The 18170-nt window shown below is 62.0% G+C and overlaps 3 protein-coding genes across 5 annotated transcripts; 2 read left to right on the top strand and 1 right to left on the bottom strand.

Annotated features, from left to right (window-relative positions):
- Positions 1-668: 668 nt before the first annotated feature.
- PSMD2 (proteasome 26S subunit ubiquitin receptor, non-ATPase 2) lies at positions 669-6320 on the bottom strand. The gene is made up of 21 exons (XM_052686296.1): positions 6173-6320; positions 5871-5927; positions 5484-5648; positions 5229-5350; positions 4895-5119; positions 4637-4795; positions 4248-4392; positions 3985-4045; positions 3678-3824; positions 3427-3533; positions 3152-3279; positions 2988-3075; positions 2701-2863; positions 2516-2617; positions 2283-2428; positions 2025-2108; positions 1698-1866; positions 1507-1601; positions 1273-1399; positions 1077-1195; positions 669-991 (listed from the first exon to the last, which is right to left on the bottom strand). Exons 1-21 carry the CDS (start codon positions 6305-6307, stop codon positions 809-811), a joined length of 2727 nt encoding a protein of 908 aa, XP_052542256.1. The 5' UTR covers positions 6308-6320; the 3' UTR covers positions 669-808.
- A 715-nt stretch (positions 6321-7035) lies between these two features.
- ECE2 (endothelin converting enzyme 2) lies at positions 7036-14204 on the top strand. Of its 2 annotated transcripts, XM_052686477.1 has the most exons (19): positions 7036-7286; positions 8594-8680; positions 9020-9164; positions 9300-9515; positions 9590-9714; positions 9799-9945; positions 10020-10085; positions 10239-10427; positions 10705-10847; positions 10936-11050; positions 11299-11409; positions 11586-11684; positions 11757-11834; positions 11934-12037; positions 12400-12510; positions 12626-12693; positions 13235-13425; positions 13510-13605; positions 13701-14204. In XM_052686477.1, the coding sequence occupies exons 1-19, from the start codon at positions 7245-7247 to the stop codon at positions 13875-13877; spliced, it is 2310 nt and encodes a 769-aa protein (XP_052542437.1). In that variant the 5' UTR covers positions 7036-7244; the 3' UTR covers positions 13878-14204. The 2 variants fall into 2 exon arrangements, with proteins under 2 accessions (XP_052542437.1, XP_052542438.1); XM_052686478.1 differs by lacking the exons at positions 13235-13425; positions 13510-13605; positions 13701-14204 and adding an exon at positions 12862-13208 and having other exon boundaries at positions 7038-7286.
- A 155-nt stretch (positions 14205-14359) lies between these two features.
- Positions 14360-17021, top strand: LOC128082362 (mitochondrial ubiquitin ligase activator of nfkb 1-A-like). Of its 2 annotated transcripts, none has more exons than XM_052686443.1 (5): positions 14360-14607; positions 14767-14905; positions 15116-15203; positions 15285-15405; positions 15591-17021. In XM_052686443.1, the coding sequence occupies exons 1-5, from the start codon at positions 14360-14362 to the stop codon at positions 16270-16272; spliced, it is 1278 nt and encodes a 425-aa protein (XP_052542403.1). In that variant the 3' UTR covers positions 16273-17021. The 2 variants fall into 2 exon arrangements, with proteins under 2 accessions (XP_052542403.1, XP_052542404.1); XM_052686444.1 differs by having other exon boundaries at positions 14401-14501.
- The last annotated feature ends 1149 nt before the right edge of the window (positions 17022-18170 follow it).

Below are 18170 nucleotides of genomic sequence, written 5' to 3'. Positions count from 1 at the left end.
CGGGGCGACGTCCGCCGCGCCTGAAGCCGCCTCGGGAGCCGCCCGCGGCACGTGACTCCTATGTCACGTGACGGGAGGGAGCAAAGGGGCGGGGTTCGCCGGGCACGCCCGCTCTGCGCGGGAGCCCCGCCCCCCGCGGGAGCACGCGGTCCAGGTGCCTGCCCGCGCCGCCGCCGCGATCCTCGGACCTTCCCTGCACGGGCACGCCGCTCTCGGTGCCATCATCCCCAGCCTGGCGCGGACTACCCCCGCCTCAGCCAACTCCCCCCCGTGTCCTCGAGTAGCCTCGCGGCACCCCAGGCCCTGGCAGGGTGCCCGGCTGGCTGGCAGCAGGCACCGGGAGGCGCGGGAACAGCGAGGGCTGGGACGCGGCCAGGGCCCGCTGGGATAGCCAGCGGCGCCCTGCCATCCTCGCGAGCCCCCGGTACCCACTCCACCACGGGATACCCAGGCCAGGGTAAGTTCTCCAGAACCCGTTCATGACACCAACCCAGCTGGTTTGGAAGCAGGACAGGGTTTTCCTCTTCCCCGATGCCCCCCCTCCGTATCCCAGAGCAATTGCAGCACCAGGGCAGCTATGAAACTATCAAAACCCCCAGGGCACTTACAGGGCATTAAGAGCCCTCCACGAGGAAAAGAGGATCAGAATTCAAGGATAGCACAGCACCATCAGTATATGTATACTTTATTTCCTCATCTTCCCGTAACAAATTAAAAAAAAAAACAAAACAAACAAAAAAAACCCAATCATCCTTCCCCCCTAGCCCACACTGCCTAGCCCCAGCTCCCAAGCCCCAGTCCCCCTAGCTCAAACATCATAGTTGGGGTTCTTGCGCAGGATGACGAATCCCTCCAAGATGGGTGTCACGGGCACATGCTCTTCGGTGGCCAGCTCTGCCCGCTCACCGTGTGCCAGCAGCACAGGTGTGGTATGTGTTTGGAAGCCAGTGATGGTTTTGGGCTTGCCTGCTTGGCCCACCACATCCACAGCCTGCAGGGGAGAAGCAAAGTGAGAGAGGAAGAGATACGGGGATAGAACTCCAGCTACTCACACTAGGCTCCAGCTGCCCCCTTACCTGTCCAACCCGGACCGACACGGGCAGAGGGCGCAGCTCCTCATCAAAGGTGACCAACATGCGGGGCTGCATGGCCGCAACCAGTCCGTAGAGGACGTAGTGAGACTTGCCCAGTATAACTGGAAGGGGATGAAAGCAAGAGTGTGGGTGTGGGATGGAGGGGTGCTGGGGCGGTGGTTAAGCACGCATTACTCACTGTTGCGCACATCCAGGAAGGATACGAGGACGGTCAACAGTCCAGCTACAGCCACCTGGCTCATGAGCTGGCGATCACTGTGGTAGGGGCACAGGGTGAGCGTCCCCTTGCCCAAGTGGGTCAGGCCCTGGTGTGGCACAGAAAGCATGTGAGCGCGTAGTGGGGCAGCACACGGTAGCTCCCCCGTCCCACTGCCCCCCTGCCTCTTCCCAACCACAAGTGTGGGATCATCACCTGGGCTAACCGCACCATGAAGAGGTTGTTGGGGTCCTTGGCGTGGTACTGGGCGAGCTGCCGCAGCATAGCAGCCAGCCGAGCGTTATTGGTACCTGGAGAAGGCAGGGATTGGGACACAAGCCTTCAGAGATTGGGGCATCAGTCTTCAGGCCACCCCCTTGACTCATAAAGCTGCCACCCAGGCTTACCACTGCCCACCATGCCCATGGCAAAGATGGAGTTGTAGGAGACTTCGGGGTCAGCATCATGGGAGAACTTGCTGAGGGTGTCGAGGATGTTGAGTCGAGGGTTAGAGACAGAGATGAGCGCCAGGGCCAGGGGCACAGCACGACGCAGGGTGGGCTCCCCATACCGCAGCTGCATGGAACGGGGTAGAGAGGGAATTAAACCCCAGGCAGGGGCAAGGGCACGGTGGGGCATCCACAACCCAGCTCACCAAGGCCAAGGTGTGAGAGATCTGCCCTCCTCATCCAGGTCCCTTCCCAGCCCCACACTGTCCCCCCACTGTTACTCACCAGGTGACCAAACGTGCGCAGGGCCATCTCGGCGCCGATCTCCTCACCCATGGCAATAAGTGCAATGCCCAACACTGCTACACCCTGCAGGGACACCAGTACTGAGTGCCAGGCAGGGACCACCAACCCCAAACTCAACCTCTTACAGCCCAGCTGGACTGTAGCTGTATCCTCTGCTCCAGTGAGAGCAGAGGATACCGTCCCCACACAGGGCAGCTCCTACGTCTGGGCTGCGGGTTCCAGCCATGGTTTCCCTACTTGGTGTGCCCCCATGTCAGCTGAGCTTTCTTTCTTCTCTTTCTCCTTTTTGTCCTTCTTGTCCTTGTCCTCCTCTTTCTCCTTGGAGTCAAAGTGCTCACTGCAGATGTGCAGAAGCTGCTGTACCTTCAGGACATTCCCTGAACCTGTGGGGTCAAGCAGTGAGCAAGGATGAGCAGAAGGAAGGCCAGGTCCTGCTCTCACCTCCCTCAGCCTTGGTCAGCTCAACTCACCAGCATAAGCACAGATGTCCACCAACGTGTTGGCAAAGCTGCGGAATGGCTCCGACACAACCTCCAGTGCTGCCAGGATGGCCTCAATGGCCTCTCCCTTGCCTGTGGAGAGGCACAGAGCTCAGGATACCCACGGTGTGCTCACAATCCCAGCTCACAGGACCACCAGTGTGGCCCTTCCTTACCCAAGTGGTTCAAGCCCAGGCCAAGTGGCAGCCACCGGGCATAGGTGTCCTTCAGCTCCGTCTCTGACTTCTCCATAATGGTCTGGAGGATGGTGGAGGTGACATCCCCATTGCAAGAGCCCACGGATATCATGCCACAGGCCAGGGCAGTCACACCAGCCACCTGGGGAGGGAGCCACGCTCTCAGGGCACAGTACATCACACAAGGACATGCAGAGCCCAAACCAGCCCCAGCATCTCCAGGAGCTGTCAGGGACTCGTGTGGCACACCCTGCTCTGCTCCCTACCTCCATGCTGGACTTGGAGTCCCCCATCACTGGCAGCAGCAAAGTCAGTACATCCTCACGGTTGGAGCCCGCATAGGCCAGCCCCAGCCTATGGAGAGCCCAGAAGAAAGTCAGGGATGGCTGCATCACCCCACACAGCCAGGGAGGCCAGGGCAGACCCTTACCCAAAAATGGCTCCGATCCGCATGGTGTTGCTGTTGTGGAGGACGTAGTCGGATAGCAGGGCCAGGGCAGGGTCACACTCATTCCTCACTCCTGAGTTGACGATGCCACAAGCCAGGAGGGCACCCGACTACGAGACAAAGGCACCATTATGAGCCACCACCACATAGAGCTCCCTGCCAGCCAGTGACTCACATCACCCCATGGGTTACACTTGCTCCCTAGGACATGCTGGTTGTTACCAAGTAAGCACGGGGCTGAGATCAGTGCCACTCACCTTAATATAATCTTCTGAGGAATAGAGGTATTTGTCGATCTGTGTGAGGCCCCCATCCACATCCCACAGCAGTATAGTGCCCAATGAAGCTGCAGCACTCAACATCCCTTTGGTTCCCAGGGAGAAAAGACCAAGTCAGTGTGACCAGCCTGCTGGCTGGGGACACAGCAGAACTGTACCCAACTGCCTTGCTTTCAGCAGGGCCCAAAAAGGGTCACAACCCCAAGCACACAGACAGCTGCAGCCCTCACCATGGTCCTTGTTCTTGTATAACCATTTATTGCCATCATCGGTCAGCAGCTTGTCTTGGCCGAATGCAGCGTTCACAAAGCCATTCACAAAGGAGGAGGCCAAATTCATCCGAGCTGAGTCCACTTGGGATCCACTGCCCCCAAACCCTGGGGAGGAAGATCAGAGTGAGGCAAGCCAGCCTTCCATTGCACAGTTGTCCCATGTCAGGCAGGGGTGAGGCCACAGGGAAGGAGAAGCCAAAGCCCACCACAGACAATGGGGTCTGCTCTATCCAGAGACAGCCAAGGTCAAAACATCAGCTCTTACGATTATTTTCCAGGTGGGTTTTGTAAATATCATCTGGTACTTTAGGCTCCATGATGTCCAGCTACAGAGACAAGGGAAAAGGGGGTTATCTCCCCACAGACACATTACAGCAGCTGGTCTACAAAGACAGCTTCTCCAGGTCTGTCTGAGCTCATAGGGATAAGGGATCTCTCCCCAGGTCTTGCACAGAGCACAAAGCCTGGCAGCCAGAGCAAATCCCAGCCTGGAGCTGCAGAGGGATCTTTCTCCAGCACAGTGCTTACCTCTCTGGCCAAGGCCAGGAAGTTGCTGTTGAGCTGGACGTTGGACATGATCTCAGTCAGGTCCTCATACTCCTCCACATCTTCATTCAGCTCCAGGAAGACCCCATGGCGGCCCAGCATAAAGGCCATCTGCTTCTGGACAACCCTGCAGAGGGAAGAGGCTTTGAAAGCATCCAGCCCCCAAGCAGCCCTAATGCTAGCCAAACAGCAGACATATACCCCAGCCCACCCTGCTCAAGAAGCATACAAGAGCAGCCCAGAGATGACTGGCTCCTGCTCATCTTTATTTTGGGGACAACAGTCTTGCCCAAGCCCCCAGCCACATCTGACAGTGTCAGGATCCTACTCAGCTCTGCTCCCCCCACAGCGTAGAGACAGTCTCTACTTACACATCTTTGCAGGAGGTGAAGATGTCCTCCACCAGCTCCACGTCGTTGAGCATCAGAGCCAGGCGCAGGGCTTCAGGGTAACGGTTGAACTTGCGGAAAATGCCCAGAGCACAGCGTAGGAGAGCAGAGTTCTCAGGCTCTGGGACATAGCTTACGCAGCTTTGAGGAGGAGATGCATGTGAGGATGAGTGTCATACAATGAAGCTGGGCAGCCTCAGCCCACCAGGGGACAGACAGATGCCCCTACCAGCCCCTCACCTGGTCAGGTAGAGGCACACTTTCGAGTAGGCGTTATCATCGATGTACTTCTCCAGCATGTCCATCTGCTCGATCTCCATGAGCAGGTCACAAGCCTCATGCTCTGCATTGTGAGCCATGTTGTAAGGGACGATCTCCTTGACCAGGGTGAGGAGCGTGTCCCTCTGCGCCTTGTCAGCTTCATCAATCTCCTGCCACTCCTTGGCTACCTCCCCTGCCAGGTGCCTGCAGGGAGAAGGGGACATCACCACCTCAGAAAACAGCTTCACGCAGCCCCAGGGATGTGAGGCAGCTGTCCTTGTCCACCCCAAGCCCCATTCCCAGCCAGGCTCACCTGACATATTCATGCCCCCACGATGCCAGCTCCTCCTGAGAGCCCACTAGGCGGTACTTCAGACACTCACGCTCCCCACTCATGGTCATAGCCAGGACAGAAATTATGTCTGCTGCAAAGCGCTGGGGACAGAGAGCCAGAGCTTCAGACTCACAGGGGATTGAGCGCACCCCAGAAAACAGTACCCTTCCGGCCCCACAGGGGGCAAAGGCAGGGATGTGGCAAGTCACAGCCCCACAGGATGGCCGCGCTCACCTTGTTCTCCCCAGGAGCCATGTTCTCATAGATCTCCTTCAGCTTGCCATAGTGTGGTCGGAGGAACTTGAGGGGCTTAGGGACAGAGGTCATGGAGGTGGTTGAGGAACGGATCTGTCTGCGCAGCTCCTCCAGTGCCGGGCGGTAGAGAGATGTGTCCTTCTCCTGCACATGGAAGAGGTCCATCAGGAAGTGCATGAGGTGCTACTTCTGGGCTCAGTGCCCCTCCAAACACAGAACAGGGCAGTCCCCCACCCTGCAGGTCTAAAGTCAGGGCTGTGGCACAGTGAGCAGAAAGCCACCCACCAAGCACAGCTCTGAGTACCCACAGGGCTCTGGCTCAGTGGATTTCCCCCCAGTTCTGCAGGTTGAGGGGCACGCACTCACCCCAAGGCGCTCCACCAGCATCTCCAGCTCATCCTGCAGCTGTTTGTCCTCCTCCGACTGCCGGGGGGGGGAAATTCAGTTAGGGGCACCCCAGCGCACGGACACCAGTGTTCCTCCTCTTAATAGCAGAGAGCCACCCGCGGGGCCCCTACCACGATGACAGTGAACGCCGGAACCCCCCAGGCTGTGTCACCACATGACGTCACGGCGGGAGCCCCTCGCCCCGGCGACGTCACGCGGACGGAGGGAGCCCCGATGACGCCACCGCCCCCCCGTGACTCAGCTCCCCGGGCGACGCTCACCAGTTCCTGCTCCTTCTCGGGCCCCGCGGGCGGATCCCGACGGTCCCGGCCCCACAGCGGCGTGGGCTTCTCATCACCACCCGACCCCGGCCCGCCCTGCACCCGGCTCTGCCCGCCGCCGCCGCCCGCGTCCATGTTCGCTCCGCCGCACACCGGCCGCGCTCTGCGCCTGCGCCCGGCCCGCGCCCGCAGCCAATCGCAGCCCGTCGTCTTCGTGACGTCATCACCTCGCGCCCGCCGGGCGTTGCCGTGGGTTGGAGTGGGCGGGGCGACGGGCGGGGCTGAGTGGGCGCTCCCCGTGTGGTGCAGCGCCGAGCGCTGACAGGCGCGGCGTGGGGCGCGGCGGTGGCGGGGATGGGACGGGATGGGGACTTAGGGACACGGGGACGGGGAGCCTAGCGGGGATCACTGCCGGCGAAGCAGTGACACGCGAGGAACCGCTGCCGGACGCGCATGACACACACACAGGCGTGCAGCACTGTGCCCGCCGGTACAGCCACCCGCCCGCTGGAACCCGGGGGTGGCGTCGCCGGGATGCACCGCTTTCCCAACCCGTACGGCGCTGCCTGAGCCACCACTGCCGTGGGCGGCTGTGGCTGTACGTGACACCGTGCGTGACACCGTGTGGGCGGCCGTGCCGTGCGGCACGGCAGCGGTGCGGCTGTGCGTGTCCCCGGTGATGAACCCAGTGCCAGTCCCTCTGTGCGCATCGCTGTGACCGCACCCGAGTCCGGTGCGGTACCGGTGCCGGGGCTCCGCCCGTGTGCGCGGAGGGCGCTGCCCCTCGCGGTCACCTCGGCGGTGGGGCCGGGCGGAGCGGTGCCCCCGCTCCAGCCACCCCTGGGGGCGCCGGTCCCAACCGTCCCCACCCCGCGGTGCCAACGGGCCGCACCCCGCTGATCCCCAAACCCCGGCCCCTTCCCTCTGCTGCGGCTCCATCCATCCCTGCCCGGCGCCGCTCCAACTCCCGGACCTATTCCCGGTGCCGGTGCCGGGCCATGGCGGAGGCAGGCGGCGCTGCGGCGGCGGCGGGGGCCCGGCGCGGGCCGGGCGGGGAGCGGAGCTAGGCGGGATGGCCAGGATGAACGTGGCCCTGCAGGAGCTCGGACACGCCGTGAGTGTCGGCAGGGAGGGACACAGGGGATACAGGATGGGGGGGGCGCGGGGACAGCCCGCGTGCTGGGGCTGGAGAGCTGCGGGAGATGGGGAGGGCTGCGGGGGGATCCGGGGGGAAGGAGCAGGGGGGAGAAAGGGGATTGAGAGCCCGTAGGATGAGGAGGCTGGGGGAGCTCCTCACGGCGGCAAGGGGAGAGGGGCAAAGGGACCTCCCCGCTGGGAGAAATGGGGCAGCTCGGGTTGAACCACAGCCCCTCGCTGTGCCAGAGCAGGGAGCACACCTGGAGCTTGTGGTTGCTGCCCCACAGCAAGCCCCGGGGCTGGGGCGGGGGGTATTTCCTCCATGGATGGGGAAGGAGAAGCCCATAGGCTGGGTCCTGCCTCAGCCTCAGTGTGCCAGGAGAGATGGGGCTGGAGGTGACATGGGGCACCGCGGCAGATTGGGGCACCTAGCCTGCCCCAATCCCATATACCAGCCTGTCCAATGCCACCACCCCACAGTGATGGAACCCCCCCTGCTTAGCAACCTCCCTGGGTTCCAGTGATGGGCAGGAGAGCTGGGAGCGGGGAGCAGAGCGCTTATCCTTCCCCCCCACAACACACCCCAGCATCTTCATGCCCCTGAGCACTGCAGAGAGCACTGCGCAGATGGAGGCTGAGCCGCAGCCCACCCAGGCGTTAACTCTGAAGCCTAAGGATAGTGCATACCCAGAAACTCTATACCAAAGCACCCTGCTCCTTCCTCCACTTCAATCCCCCCCATCCCTCCCGCTTAGCTGAGCCCTTTGCAGCCTCCGTGGTAGGGAGAGTGTATGCAGTAGGGCTGCCCCCCCCCCCACTCTAATGCAAAAGGGTCCCCGTCTCACCAGTGTCACTGGTCCTTTGCAACCAGCTGATGCCCCGGTGGTACCCCTGTTCCCCTGGATCCCTGCACCCTGCCCTGCATGGGTGGGGGGAAGGGGAGAGGGCTCCCAGATGTTTCAGACTAGTGCACATCTGCATGGAAAGTTCCAGGTGGGGGGGAGGGGCGAGGCAGCAGCACTAAGCAACGGTTGCCAGGAGATAGGGAGTGCATCTCCGTGGTGATATGGCACCTGTCAGCAGGGTGATGCTGCTGTTGCCATGGTGACACGCAGGGATGCTTGGGCCCCCAAGGCCCCCACCAGCATCCCGCATTGCACTCCCCAGGGTGAACCGGGGATGGGGCCAGCTTCTGGGGGAGATCCTGTCCCCCCCATGCACCTGCTGTAGGAGGCAGAGGGGGGAGTGGGGTGCAGCCCCCCCAGCCTTCTTTCCCCCCCTCAGATGCCTGACTACAAGCATGCCACGCTGCAGGAGGATGAGGGGCCGGAGCCAGCGGGGGATGGCAGCGCTTCCCCTGACAGCGTGGAGGTGAGCTATGCCCCAGTCCCCCTGTTTTGCTTGGGACCCCTTTCCTGCAGCCTCAGCCTGCAGCAGGAGTGGGGCCGGGAACCCGGCCAGCCTTGGCTGTCCCTAGATGATGTGCTGGGAGGCAGCCAAAATGCAGCAGAGAGTGTTCCCCTTCCCTGCAGCTCAAGGTGGGGGGTGCACCAGCATCCACAAATGGCTCATCCGCAAGGGATGCACTGGTTTCAGTGTGGCTGTTTCCAAGCTTAATCCCCATCTGGTCCCCATGCCCCACAGCCAAGCCAGGGCACCTGGGAGCAGTCTGGGGAGTCGATGTGATGTCAGCCCCTGCCTCCTGCCCAGGTGGGGTTCCGGAAGGGGACGGGGCCCCTGCTGAGCCGCCTGGCCTCACGCTCCCAGCTGGAGCTGGTGCTCTGCACCGTCGCCGTCACGCTGGCTCTGCTGCTCGGCATCACCATTGTGGCTCTGGCCATCCAGTACAGCAGAGGTAGGAGACCGCCACGCTGGGGTAGAAATGGCATCGCCCCTCCTGGGGACAGCAGGTTGCTGGGTGCTGTACCCACCTCGAGGAGCAGTTCCACTCTGTTCCTCAGTTTCCCTCCCAGCATGTCTTCCCCTACAGATCCCTCCCACACCATGTGCCTGACGGATGCCTGTGTCCGGGTGGCCAGCAAGATCCTGGAGGCCCTGGACACAGACACCGACCCCTGCCAGGACTTCTACCAGTATTCGTGTGGGGGCTGGATCAAAAGGAACCCACTGCCCAATGGGCGCTCCAAGTGGAGCACCTTCAACAGCATCTGGGACCAGAACCAGGCCATCATGAAGCACCTCCTTGGTGGGCATGGGGGGGTTGGAGGCTGTCCGAGGGTGCTAGCAGAAGGATTTGGGCTGAGCTGTAGTATCCTGCAGAGAACTCCAGCTTCAACTCCAGCAGCGAGGCAGAGAGGAAGACGCAGCGCTACTACCTGTCCTGCCTCAAGGAGCAGAGAATTGAGGAGCTGGGCTCCCAGCCCCTCATGGAGCTCATTGACAAGGTAAGGGCTCAGCCCTGGGGACAGTCCTGGAGCCTTCCCCACAGCACTGGGTGACAAACACCTCCTGGTGCCATTTGGTGGCAGATCGGCGGATGGAACATCACTGGCTCCTGGAACCAGAGCAGCTTCATGGAGGTGCTGAAGATGGTGTCAGGCACCTACCGAGCAACACCGTTCTTCACCGTCTATGTGGGTGCAGACTCCAAGAGCTCCAACAGCAACATCATCCAGGTGGGCACTGGAGGAAGCAGACACTGGGGGCACTGGGACGTATGTGATGCCCATGCTGCCCCTCTGTCCCCAAGGTGGACCAGTCAGGGCTTTTCCTTCCATCTCGGGATTACTACCTGAACAAGACTGCCAATGAGAAGGTGAGTCCAGGAGCGCTGCAAGGAGCTGGAGGCTCAGGAACAGCGGATCCAGGGGGGGCAGCAGGTCTGAGCCTTTCAGAGGTGGCATGGGGTGGCCAAACCAGTAACACATGGGCAGAGGAGAACTGCAGATGTGTCTTGGGCTCTCACCAGGTCCTGACTGCATACCTGGACTACATGGTGGAGCTTGGCATGCTGCTGGGGGGGTCCAAGGAGCCGACCCTCCTGCAGATGCAGCAGGTATTGGACTTTGAGACGCAGCTGGCCAACATCACCGTGCCACAGGCTGAGCGGCGGGATGATGAGAAGATCTACCACAAGATGAGCATCGCTGAGCTGCAGGTGGGCATGCACTCCCTGGGTCTGGAACACAAAGGGAGGTTGTGCAGTGTGGGGCCATGCTCAGCACACGCTGGGCAGCCCAGCATGTGGAGGTGCTGCAGTGCGGTGCTCACCCCACCATCACTGGGATTTGGGGAGCTCTGTGGACATCCCTTGTCCTGCAGCTGTGGAAGCAACAAGGAGCCGCTGTTTGGGGCAGAAAACAGATTTGGAGTGGTGGGGGACATTGGAACTCCCAGGAAGAGCAGTGCAGAACCATGTCCCCATGCCCCTGCAGGTCCTTGCCCCTGCCGTCGACTGGCTGGATTACCTTTCCTATGCACTGGCCCCACTGGAGCTGGCTGAGACGGAGCCCGTAGTGGTGTATGGGGATGCCTACCTTCAGCAGGTCTCTGAGCTCATCAACAGCACCGACAGGAGGTGAGCATCCCCAGGGACCCCATTTGGGCATAGGACATCCTGCATGCGCTGGTCTCATGGCCACACGAAACATCCCTCTGCCCCACAGCGTCCTGAACAACTACCTGATCTGGAACCTGGTGCAGAAAACAGCCTCCAGCCTGGACCAGCGCTTTGAGACGGCCCAGGAGAGGCTTCTGGAGACACTCTATGGCACCAGGAAGGTAATGGGAGGGGGTTGGGGCCACTCTTCTCTATCCACGGTAGTACAGGGACAGTTGGGATTGTTTCTGCCCTTGGGCATCCCTTGGGATATTAAGCCCCAGATGCTGAAGAAGGATTTGGGGAACAATTTTTGGGATGCAGGATTTTACTGTGGAGCATCTCCCCACAGCCGGGGAGGAGGCAGTGAACAAGGAGGGAGGTCTGTGGCTACACTGGCATCTCCAGGGCTCTGGTCTCACTCCCACAGTCCTGCACACCTCGCTGGCAGACCTGCATCTCGAACACAGATGACACACTGGGCTTCGCCCTGGGCTCCCTCTTCGTCAAAGCCACCTTTGACCGGGACAGCAAGGCCATTGTGAGGACACATCCCCTTCCCATCCAGAAGATCTCCTGTTTTCCCCCAGATCCTGGGTGGTGATGAAATGGGATCCCCAGTATTGGGGATAGGATGTAGGGCTCACCCATGGCCACCTGCCCAACCCATCCCTGCATGAGTGGCATGGGAAAAGCAGCATCCCCTCCTGTCCTCAGGCAGAGGAGATGATCAGTGAGATCCGGACAGCCTTTGAGGTATCCCTGGAACAGATGGACTGGATGGATGACAAGACCAGGCAGGCTGCCAAGGAGAAGGTGGGAGATCCCCAGGAGACCCCTCCGGTATCCCCCAGCCCCATCTAACCACCAGGGCTTCTCCTCATGCAGGCAGATGCCATCTATGACATGATCGGCTTCCCAGACTTCATCCTGGACAACAAAGAGCTGGATGATGTTTATGATGGGGTAGGGGTTCATGGGGAGGAGTCTGACACATTCACACAACCTATGGTGGGATGAAGCAGCAAGAGACAGTCCTTCCTCACCCATCCTCTTCCTCACCAGTATGAAGTCTCAGAGGACTCCTTCTTCCAGAACATGCTCAACTTTTACAACTTCTCTGCCAAAGTGATGGCTGACCAGCTGCGGAAACCTCCCAACCGTGACCAGTAAGTGGGATGGAGGGCTATGGAGTGCAGGATGTGAGCAGAGAGCAGGGGCTGAAGGTGCCCTTCATGGTGTCATGGTGGCAGCAAGTCAGCTAGAGGTGGCTTAGGGGTCGTGGGTCACTTGTGCACCCCTTCCCCACAGGTGACCCCACCGTGATGGGAACAAGGGGTAGAGCACTTCAAGAGATGAGGTGGCACAGATAATTGTGGGGACTCTGGCTTTTCCCCAGGATGGATGCAGGGTCCTTTGACCATGGGGTGGGTGCCACTCCCTTGCACGGAGGACCCAAAGAGGGAGATGGCTGAGGAGTGCCCTGTGGATGCTGGGCAGAGCAGACATGTCCCTGTCTCCCATTCCCCAGGTGGAGCATGACCCCACAGACCGTCAATGCCTACTACCTGCCCACCAAGAACGGCATCGTCTTCCCCGCTGGCATCCTGCAGGCACCGTTCTACGCCCGCAACCACCCCAAGTGAGCCCGTTATGGAGCTGAGGGGCAGCTCCCGGCTGGGGGGCACTCATGAGCTGGAGGAGCTGCCCAGCTGCACCCTTTTGTACTCACTCATCTCTTTCCTGTGGGCCCATAGAGCCCTCAATTTTGGTGGTATCGGCGTGGTGATGGGGCACGAGCTGACCCATGCCTTCGATGACCAAGGTGAGAGCAACAGGAGCCTCTGTCGCCTTCCCATCCCCCTCCCAGACTCATCCCCTGGATGTGGGGAGGGGGTGCCGCTTTGCCATTCATTGCATCATGCATGCTCATGGCCCTGGCCACTCCCCAACCCGGCTGGCTGGCTTCCCCTTCTATGTCCTGTCTCCCCAGGTGGCACCTGCTGATACCTCCCCCCGGCTTCTCTGTGCAGCTTTCGCTCCATCCGCTTGGTGAGGACACGGTGTCTGCAGCTCGGGCCGGCCCGTGGCCCCCCAACCTCATCCTCCTTTTGGGATGGGTCCCCTCTCACATCCGCTCTGCTTTGCACCTTCACCGGAGCCAGTGGGGACGAGCTGGGGCCATGGGGGAATCTGTGGTCACAGGGGATAGCAGGGCGCTCTGGAGGGGGATAAACACACTGCAGGGGCATTGAGACACCGTGCCTCCAGAGCACACGAACCCAAGTCCCCTGACCCCCATGGCGCTCGGTTTGGGGAACCCTGCAGCGAGTTGGGGGTCGCTGCCCCACGGCTCGGTCCCACAGGCCGCGAGTACGACAAGGAAGGCAACCTGCGGCCCTGGTGGCAGAACTCCTCACTGGAGGCCTTCAAGAACCGCACGGCCTGCATGACGGAGCAGTACAGCCGCTACACCGTGCACCGCGAGAACGTCAACGGCCGCCAGACGCTGGGAGAGAACATCGCCGACAACGGCGGGCTGAAGGCGGCCTACAACGTGAGCGGGACCGCTGGGGCGGGGGGGGGGCAGCCCTCAACCCTCTCACAGTTTCACAGCGGTTTCACGGCATCCATCCCACAGGCGTACAAATCCTGGCTGCAGAAGAACGGAGAGGAGAAGCGGCTCCCGGCCCTGGGGCTCACCAACCACCAGCTCTTCTTCGTGGGCTTTGCGCAAGTACGGCTCCGTGCCCTTCGCCCCCCCCCCCGGGCTCGGCTTCCGTGCCCACGAGGGGGGGTTTCCCCATCCCTACAGCCGTTCCCCTCCCCCAGGTGTGGTGCTCGGTGCGGACACCCGAGAGCTCGCACGAAGGGCTGGTGACCGACCCGCACAGCCCCGACAAGTACCGCGTCATCGGCACCCTGAGCAACTCGCGGGACTTCGTGCAGCACTTCGGCTGCCCGCTGGGCTCGCCCATGAACCCCGGCAAGCACTGTGAGGTGTGGTAGGGACGGGGAGCCCCGCTCTGGAGGCGCCCCAGCTCTGCCCCCCGCCCCGCTCGTGCCAGGGACGCGTCCCCGGGCTGTGCGGATGGAGGCCGGGGAGCCGCCCGGCCCCGCCGCCCCTGCGCTCCCTCCCGCCCCGGCTTGGCTCCCCCATCCCTGCCCGCCGGGCCCGGCCGCGGGCACTGGTGCCTTCCGCTGCGGGTGGCTCTCGCTGACTTTATTGAACGATTAAATGCAGTTTCCACCTATGCCAACATCTCCGGGTCCTTCGTGGGGGCCGCGACGCGAGGAACCGGGGCGCTAATGGCACGCACGGACCGCTTCGGCCGCGACGGCAGGGAAAATGGCGGCCGTGGCGCTGAGCACCGGCACGGGCGGCAGCGCGACGCGCAATGCTCGCCGGGACTTGTAGGCACTTGTAGGCCTCGCGGCGAGCGACGCGGGCTCTTGCGGGGAACGACGGGAGCTGTAGTTCGACGCGAGGGATGATGGGAGACGTAGTTCCGGACCCCGCCGGCTCGGCCGCCGCGCTGCGCAGGCTGCACTACATCTCCCAGCAGGCAGCGCGGCAGGGCCTGGGTCTGGGTTTAGGTTCCTCGAGGGGCGGCGGGGCCGGGCCGGGCCGGGGTGAGCGGCGGCGGCGGCGGAGGGGCCGGCGGAGGGGGCTGAGGCCGAGCCGGGGGGCTGGGCTCGGACTGGGAGCTCCGGGTCTGCCGGGGAGCTCCAGGCATCGGTGAGGCCCTGGGTGCTGGGCCCGGGCCGGGTGCAGGATGAGGAAGGAATGCAGGCCGCGGGCCGAGTGCGGTGCTCAGGCCCCAGCGTTGCGGGTGCTGAGCTGACCCCCGGTCACAGGACGTCCCCAGAGCCGCCCAGCCACGTGCTCACTTTGCAGAGCTGCTGCCCCAGCCCGTGCCATGGATGCGCCGCCCATCACTCCCGTGGAGCTGCTGTGCCTGGGCTCCAGCCTCGCTTTCTCCGGCCTCTTCTACTACCTGTACAGGAAGAAAGCCCGAGTTGTGGCACGCATACAGGTAGCCTGTCTCACTGTGGCTTCCCCCGCCTGCTGTCCCTGCCCCATTGTCCAGTCCAGACCTGGTGTCTCCTGCTGATGTCTATGCCCTCCGTCGGTGTCATGATGCCTTGCACCAGGCAGGTCACATCCTGCCAAATGCCATGCACAAACCCTGCACTGCCAGCCCATCTGCCTGTGCCTGCATTCATGCTCAGCCCTACTCTTCCAGGAGGCCCCAAAGCTCCAGGTTGATGACAGTTTACCAACGCTGGTGTCTGCAGCCAATGGGAGATGCCTGCCTTATGTTGCTCTGGAAGGTAAGGTGTCCCCATGGCCACATGCTGGGGACAGGGAGCAGGTTCTTCTCCTTTGGCAGTGATACATCCATTTGTCCTCAGGCATTGTGCTGCCAGCCAAGGCTGCGCTGTCCAGCCATTACCACGGGGGGATGCAGGGTGTGATCCAGAAGTTGCTTCTGAAAGAGCATCGACTGATCTGGAACAGCTTAGCACGGAGCTGGTGAGCAACAGAGGGGACATCGGGGCCAGGCTTGCACCGGCAGGTCCAGACCCCAGCCTCTGGGGACACCTGAGAGGCAGAAAGCAGCTTGCTTGCAGACTCCAGTCCTTACCCCCAGTTCAGCCCTAGCAGCTCAGGTTTCTTTCACGTTCTCCACATCTCAGTGCTGTGCTCTCTGCTTGCAGGACTGAGAGTGAGCGGGTGCTCTCAGAGCAGGTCTACACTGTCCCCTTCTTGCTGGCCTCCCCGGATGCTGAGGCAGTGACACAGGTGAGCGTGGAGAGCCCGCTGCGAGCCGTCTGCCTGCCCCTGGAGATGGTGTACGAGCGCTTCCAGCAGCCAGCCCATGGCTTCCGCGACCTGCTGGGCCACTACTTGAGTGGGGAGAAACCCAAAGGCATTCTCGAGACAGAGGAGATGCTGCGGGTGGGGGCCGGGCTGACAGGCATCGGGGAGCTGGCCCTGCACCCTGACGGCTCCCTGCACCTCCAGCCACCAGCGCGGGAGGGCGAGTATTTCTTGTGCCTGGGGGACTGGCAGACGGTGCTGGCCGAGCTGGAGTCAGCCAGAGGGTTTTGGAAGGGGGCAGCTATGTTGTGTGCCATGGTGGGGCTGGCTGTCCTCCTGCACATCCTGTGCCGTGCCATCCGCCACAAACACCAGGACAAGGAGCCAGAGGCGGAGGAGGACAGCGACGAGGGGCTGGAGGACTCCTGTGTGGTTTGCCTTTCCCGGCCCCGTGAGTGCGTCCTCCTGGGCTGTGGCCACATCTGCTGCTGCTTCCGCTGCTTCCAGGCCTTGCCCACTCGTCTCTGCCCCATCTGCCGGGGGCCCATTGACCGCGTTGTGCCCCTGTACCAGGCCTGAGAGCACTGGGGGGGGCGGCAGAGTTGTGCCAACCAAGCCTGGCGTGAAGCTTGTAGAAATCTCAGCTGTCCCCTGGCGTGCAGCTGGATGGTTCCTGCTGGGGAGGGAGGGGTCCTGGCTTACCCCTGTCTATTCTGGGGTAGGGCTGAGGGGATTTACAGCCCAGTCATCCTGTTTGCCCCTTTGTCTGCCCAAGTCACACCTCCACCCCTCACATGAGAGCATGGGGTCAGTGTACTCCTGGTGCCTGACACGAGGAGAGGAGGCCCTGCACCATTCTGGATCTATTGTCTGAGTCCTGAACGCTCCCCCCCTTCCCTCCCCTCCCTGCAGTGTGGCTTTTTTTCCTTATTTTGCTTTTCTGATGTGTGGTTTAGCGTGTGGGTAAATGACAGGACTGGAGGGAGATCCCAGGGCTGGTGAGACACAGCTGGGGAAAGGGGGGGTACAGAAACCACCCAGAGCCACCACTGTGTCACACCCTGGCACCAGCATTCCCCTATCATGTGCCTACACAGCAGACCCTGTGGGGGCTGAAAAAATTCCCTTGCTTCTCTGGCACCTGGGCAGGGAAATGGGGACAGCGTGGGCTGCGGCATCCTGGTGTCCCTCACCACAGCCTCTCCAGAGCTGAAGGACAGCCCCGAGGCAGCCTCCAGCACCCGCTGAGCCCCGTGCACCCGCCCTGGAGCCAGCGCAGGAGTGACGCGTGGTTGTTTGTCATTGATAAAGCTGAGGAGCCAAGCACAGCCTCGCGTTTTCCTTTGCGTCGTTACAGTAGGGCTGGGAAATGCCACCATCCCCTCCCAACCCAGCTGGGCAGGGGACCCCTGACTGTGGTACATCCTTCGGGACAGCCCCAAAAGGTGCAAGGATGGGGAGAAGAAGGGGGGGGAGGAGGGGTGCTGTTACCAAGGCAACTATGCTCTTCCGGTCTCCATAGCAACTGCTCCCCTGGACCGCTCCCCATCACTGCCTGCTGTTGCCCAGGCAACCCACGGGCTCTCCCAGCTCCTGCAGCTTTGGGGCACCTGGAATTTGGGGTGGGAGTGATGCTGGCAGCCTGACAGCAATGTGTGGGTATGGGGTTCTGTGCCCCCTTCCCCGGTGCAGCTGTCCCATCACTCCTGGTTTGGAGTCAGGCACTCAGTTGGGGCAGAGGCGTTGTCCCCAGGGCCCACTGCCAGCTGCGATGCCCCCAGAACACCCAGCTGAACCTCCAGGGACCTGCATGCATCGTTGAAGTGAGGAAGTTTCCCCACCTTTCCCCACATTCTCTCACCCCAGTCTCTCCCCCTCGCCAGTATGGCCGCGCTGCAGAGTGAGCAGTGGGGACCGAGTCCCCTGCACCAGCCGGTTGTCCCCCCCGCAGCAGGAGGGATTTCGGGAAGGAGATAAATACCAGATGGGAGAGGGCTGGGCTGCCAGGAACGCGTTCCCCTCGTGCCAAGAGCTGCTGGCGCGAGTGGGTGCGTGGGCTGGGAGGTGTCTGCTCACTCGGAGACTGCTCTCCTCGCTCCTGGGGCTGAGCCAGGGGCGGGCAGAGGGGTCCACAGCCACCCTGGCTGAAACCCCATAGCACTGAGGGTACAGAAGGAAGGGGACGTGTCCCGCTGCACCCTGTCCCTGCAGGCACACAGAGAGGTACAGGCACTCTTCCCGCCACCCTGTGCTCCCAGAAAAGCCACCAGCCCCGCAGCAACCCAGCCACACAGACCCTGCAGCACAGCCCAGAGCGGTGCTGGGCAGCACCACGATTCAACTCCTCAGCACCAGCCAGAGCCCAGCAGTGCCAACTGCCCTGCGTGGGGCTGCAGTGCCCATGGCCCTGGATGAACCCACTGCACATCCCCACCATCACCCTGGGGATCTTTATTTTGGGGACACGTGCAGAGAAC

Source organism: Tympanuchus pallidicinctus, unplaced genomic scaffold, assembly GCF_026119805.1.
Source record: "Tympanuchus pallidicinctus isolate F22 unplaced genomic scaffold, pur_lepc_1.0 scaffold22, whole genome shotgun sequence".
Classification (NCBI taxonomy): Eukaryota; Metazoa; Chordata; class Aves; order Galliformes; family Phasianidae; genus Tympanuchus; species Tympanuchus pallidicinctus.
This window is presented reverse-complemented; position numbering and strand designations above follow the sequence as displayed.

What these genes read in the sequence shown, in the direction of transcription:
- PSMD2 (XM_052686296.1), bottom strand. Translation starts at nt 6,307, where the DNA reads ATGGACGCGGGCGGCGGCGGCGGGCAGAGCCGGGTGCAGGGCGGGCCG. An exon ending in ACTCCAAGTCCAGCATGGAG is followed by an intron (nt 2,864 to 2,987) that starts GTAGGGAGCAGA and finishes CTCCCTCCCCAG; the next exon opens with GTGGCTGGTGTGACTGCCCT. An exon ending in CTGACATGGGGGCACACCAA is followed by an intron (nt 2,109 to 2,282) that starts GTAGGGAAACCA and finishes GTGTCCCTGCAG; the next exon opens with GGTGTAGCAGTGTTGGGCAT.
- ECE2 (XM_052686477.1), top strand. Translation starts at nt 7,245, where the DNA reads ATGGCCAGGATGAACGTGGCCCTGCAGGAGCTCGGACACGCC. An exon ending in ACCGGGACAGCAAGGCCATT is followed by an intron (nt 11,410 to 11,585) that starts GTGAGGACACAT and finishes TCCTGTCCTCAG; the next exon opens with GCAGAGGAGATGATCAGTGA. An exon ending in TGGATGATGTTTATGATGGG is followed by an intron (nt 11,835 to 11,933) that starts GTAGGGGTTCAT and finishes CTTCCTCACCAG; the next exon opens with TATGAAGTCTCAGAGGACTC.
- LOC128082362 (XM_052686443.1), top strand. Translation starts at nt 14,360, where the DNA reads ATGATGGGAGACGTAGTTCCGGACCCCGCCGGCTCGGCCGCCGCGCTG. An exon ending in GAGTTGTGGCACGCATACAG is followed by an intron (nt 14,906 to 15,115) that starts GTAGCCTGTCTC and finishes CTACTCTTCCAG; the next exon opens with GAGGCCCCAAAGCTCCAGGT. An exon ending in AACAGCTTAGCACGGAGCTG is followed by an intron (nt 15,406 to 15,590) that starts GTGAGCAACAGA and finishes CTCTGCTTGCAG; the next exon opens with GACTGAGAGTGAGCGGGTGC.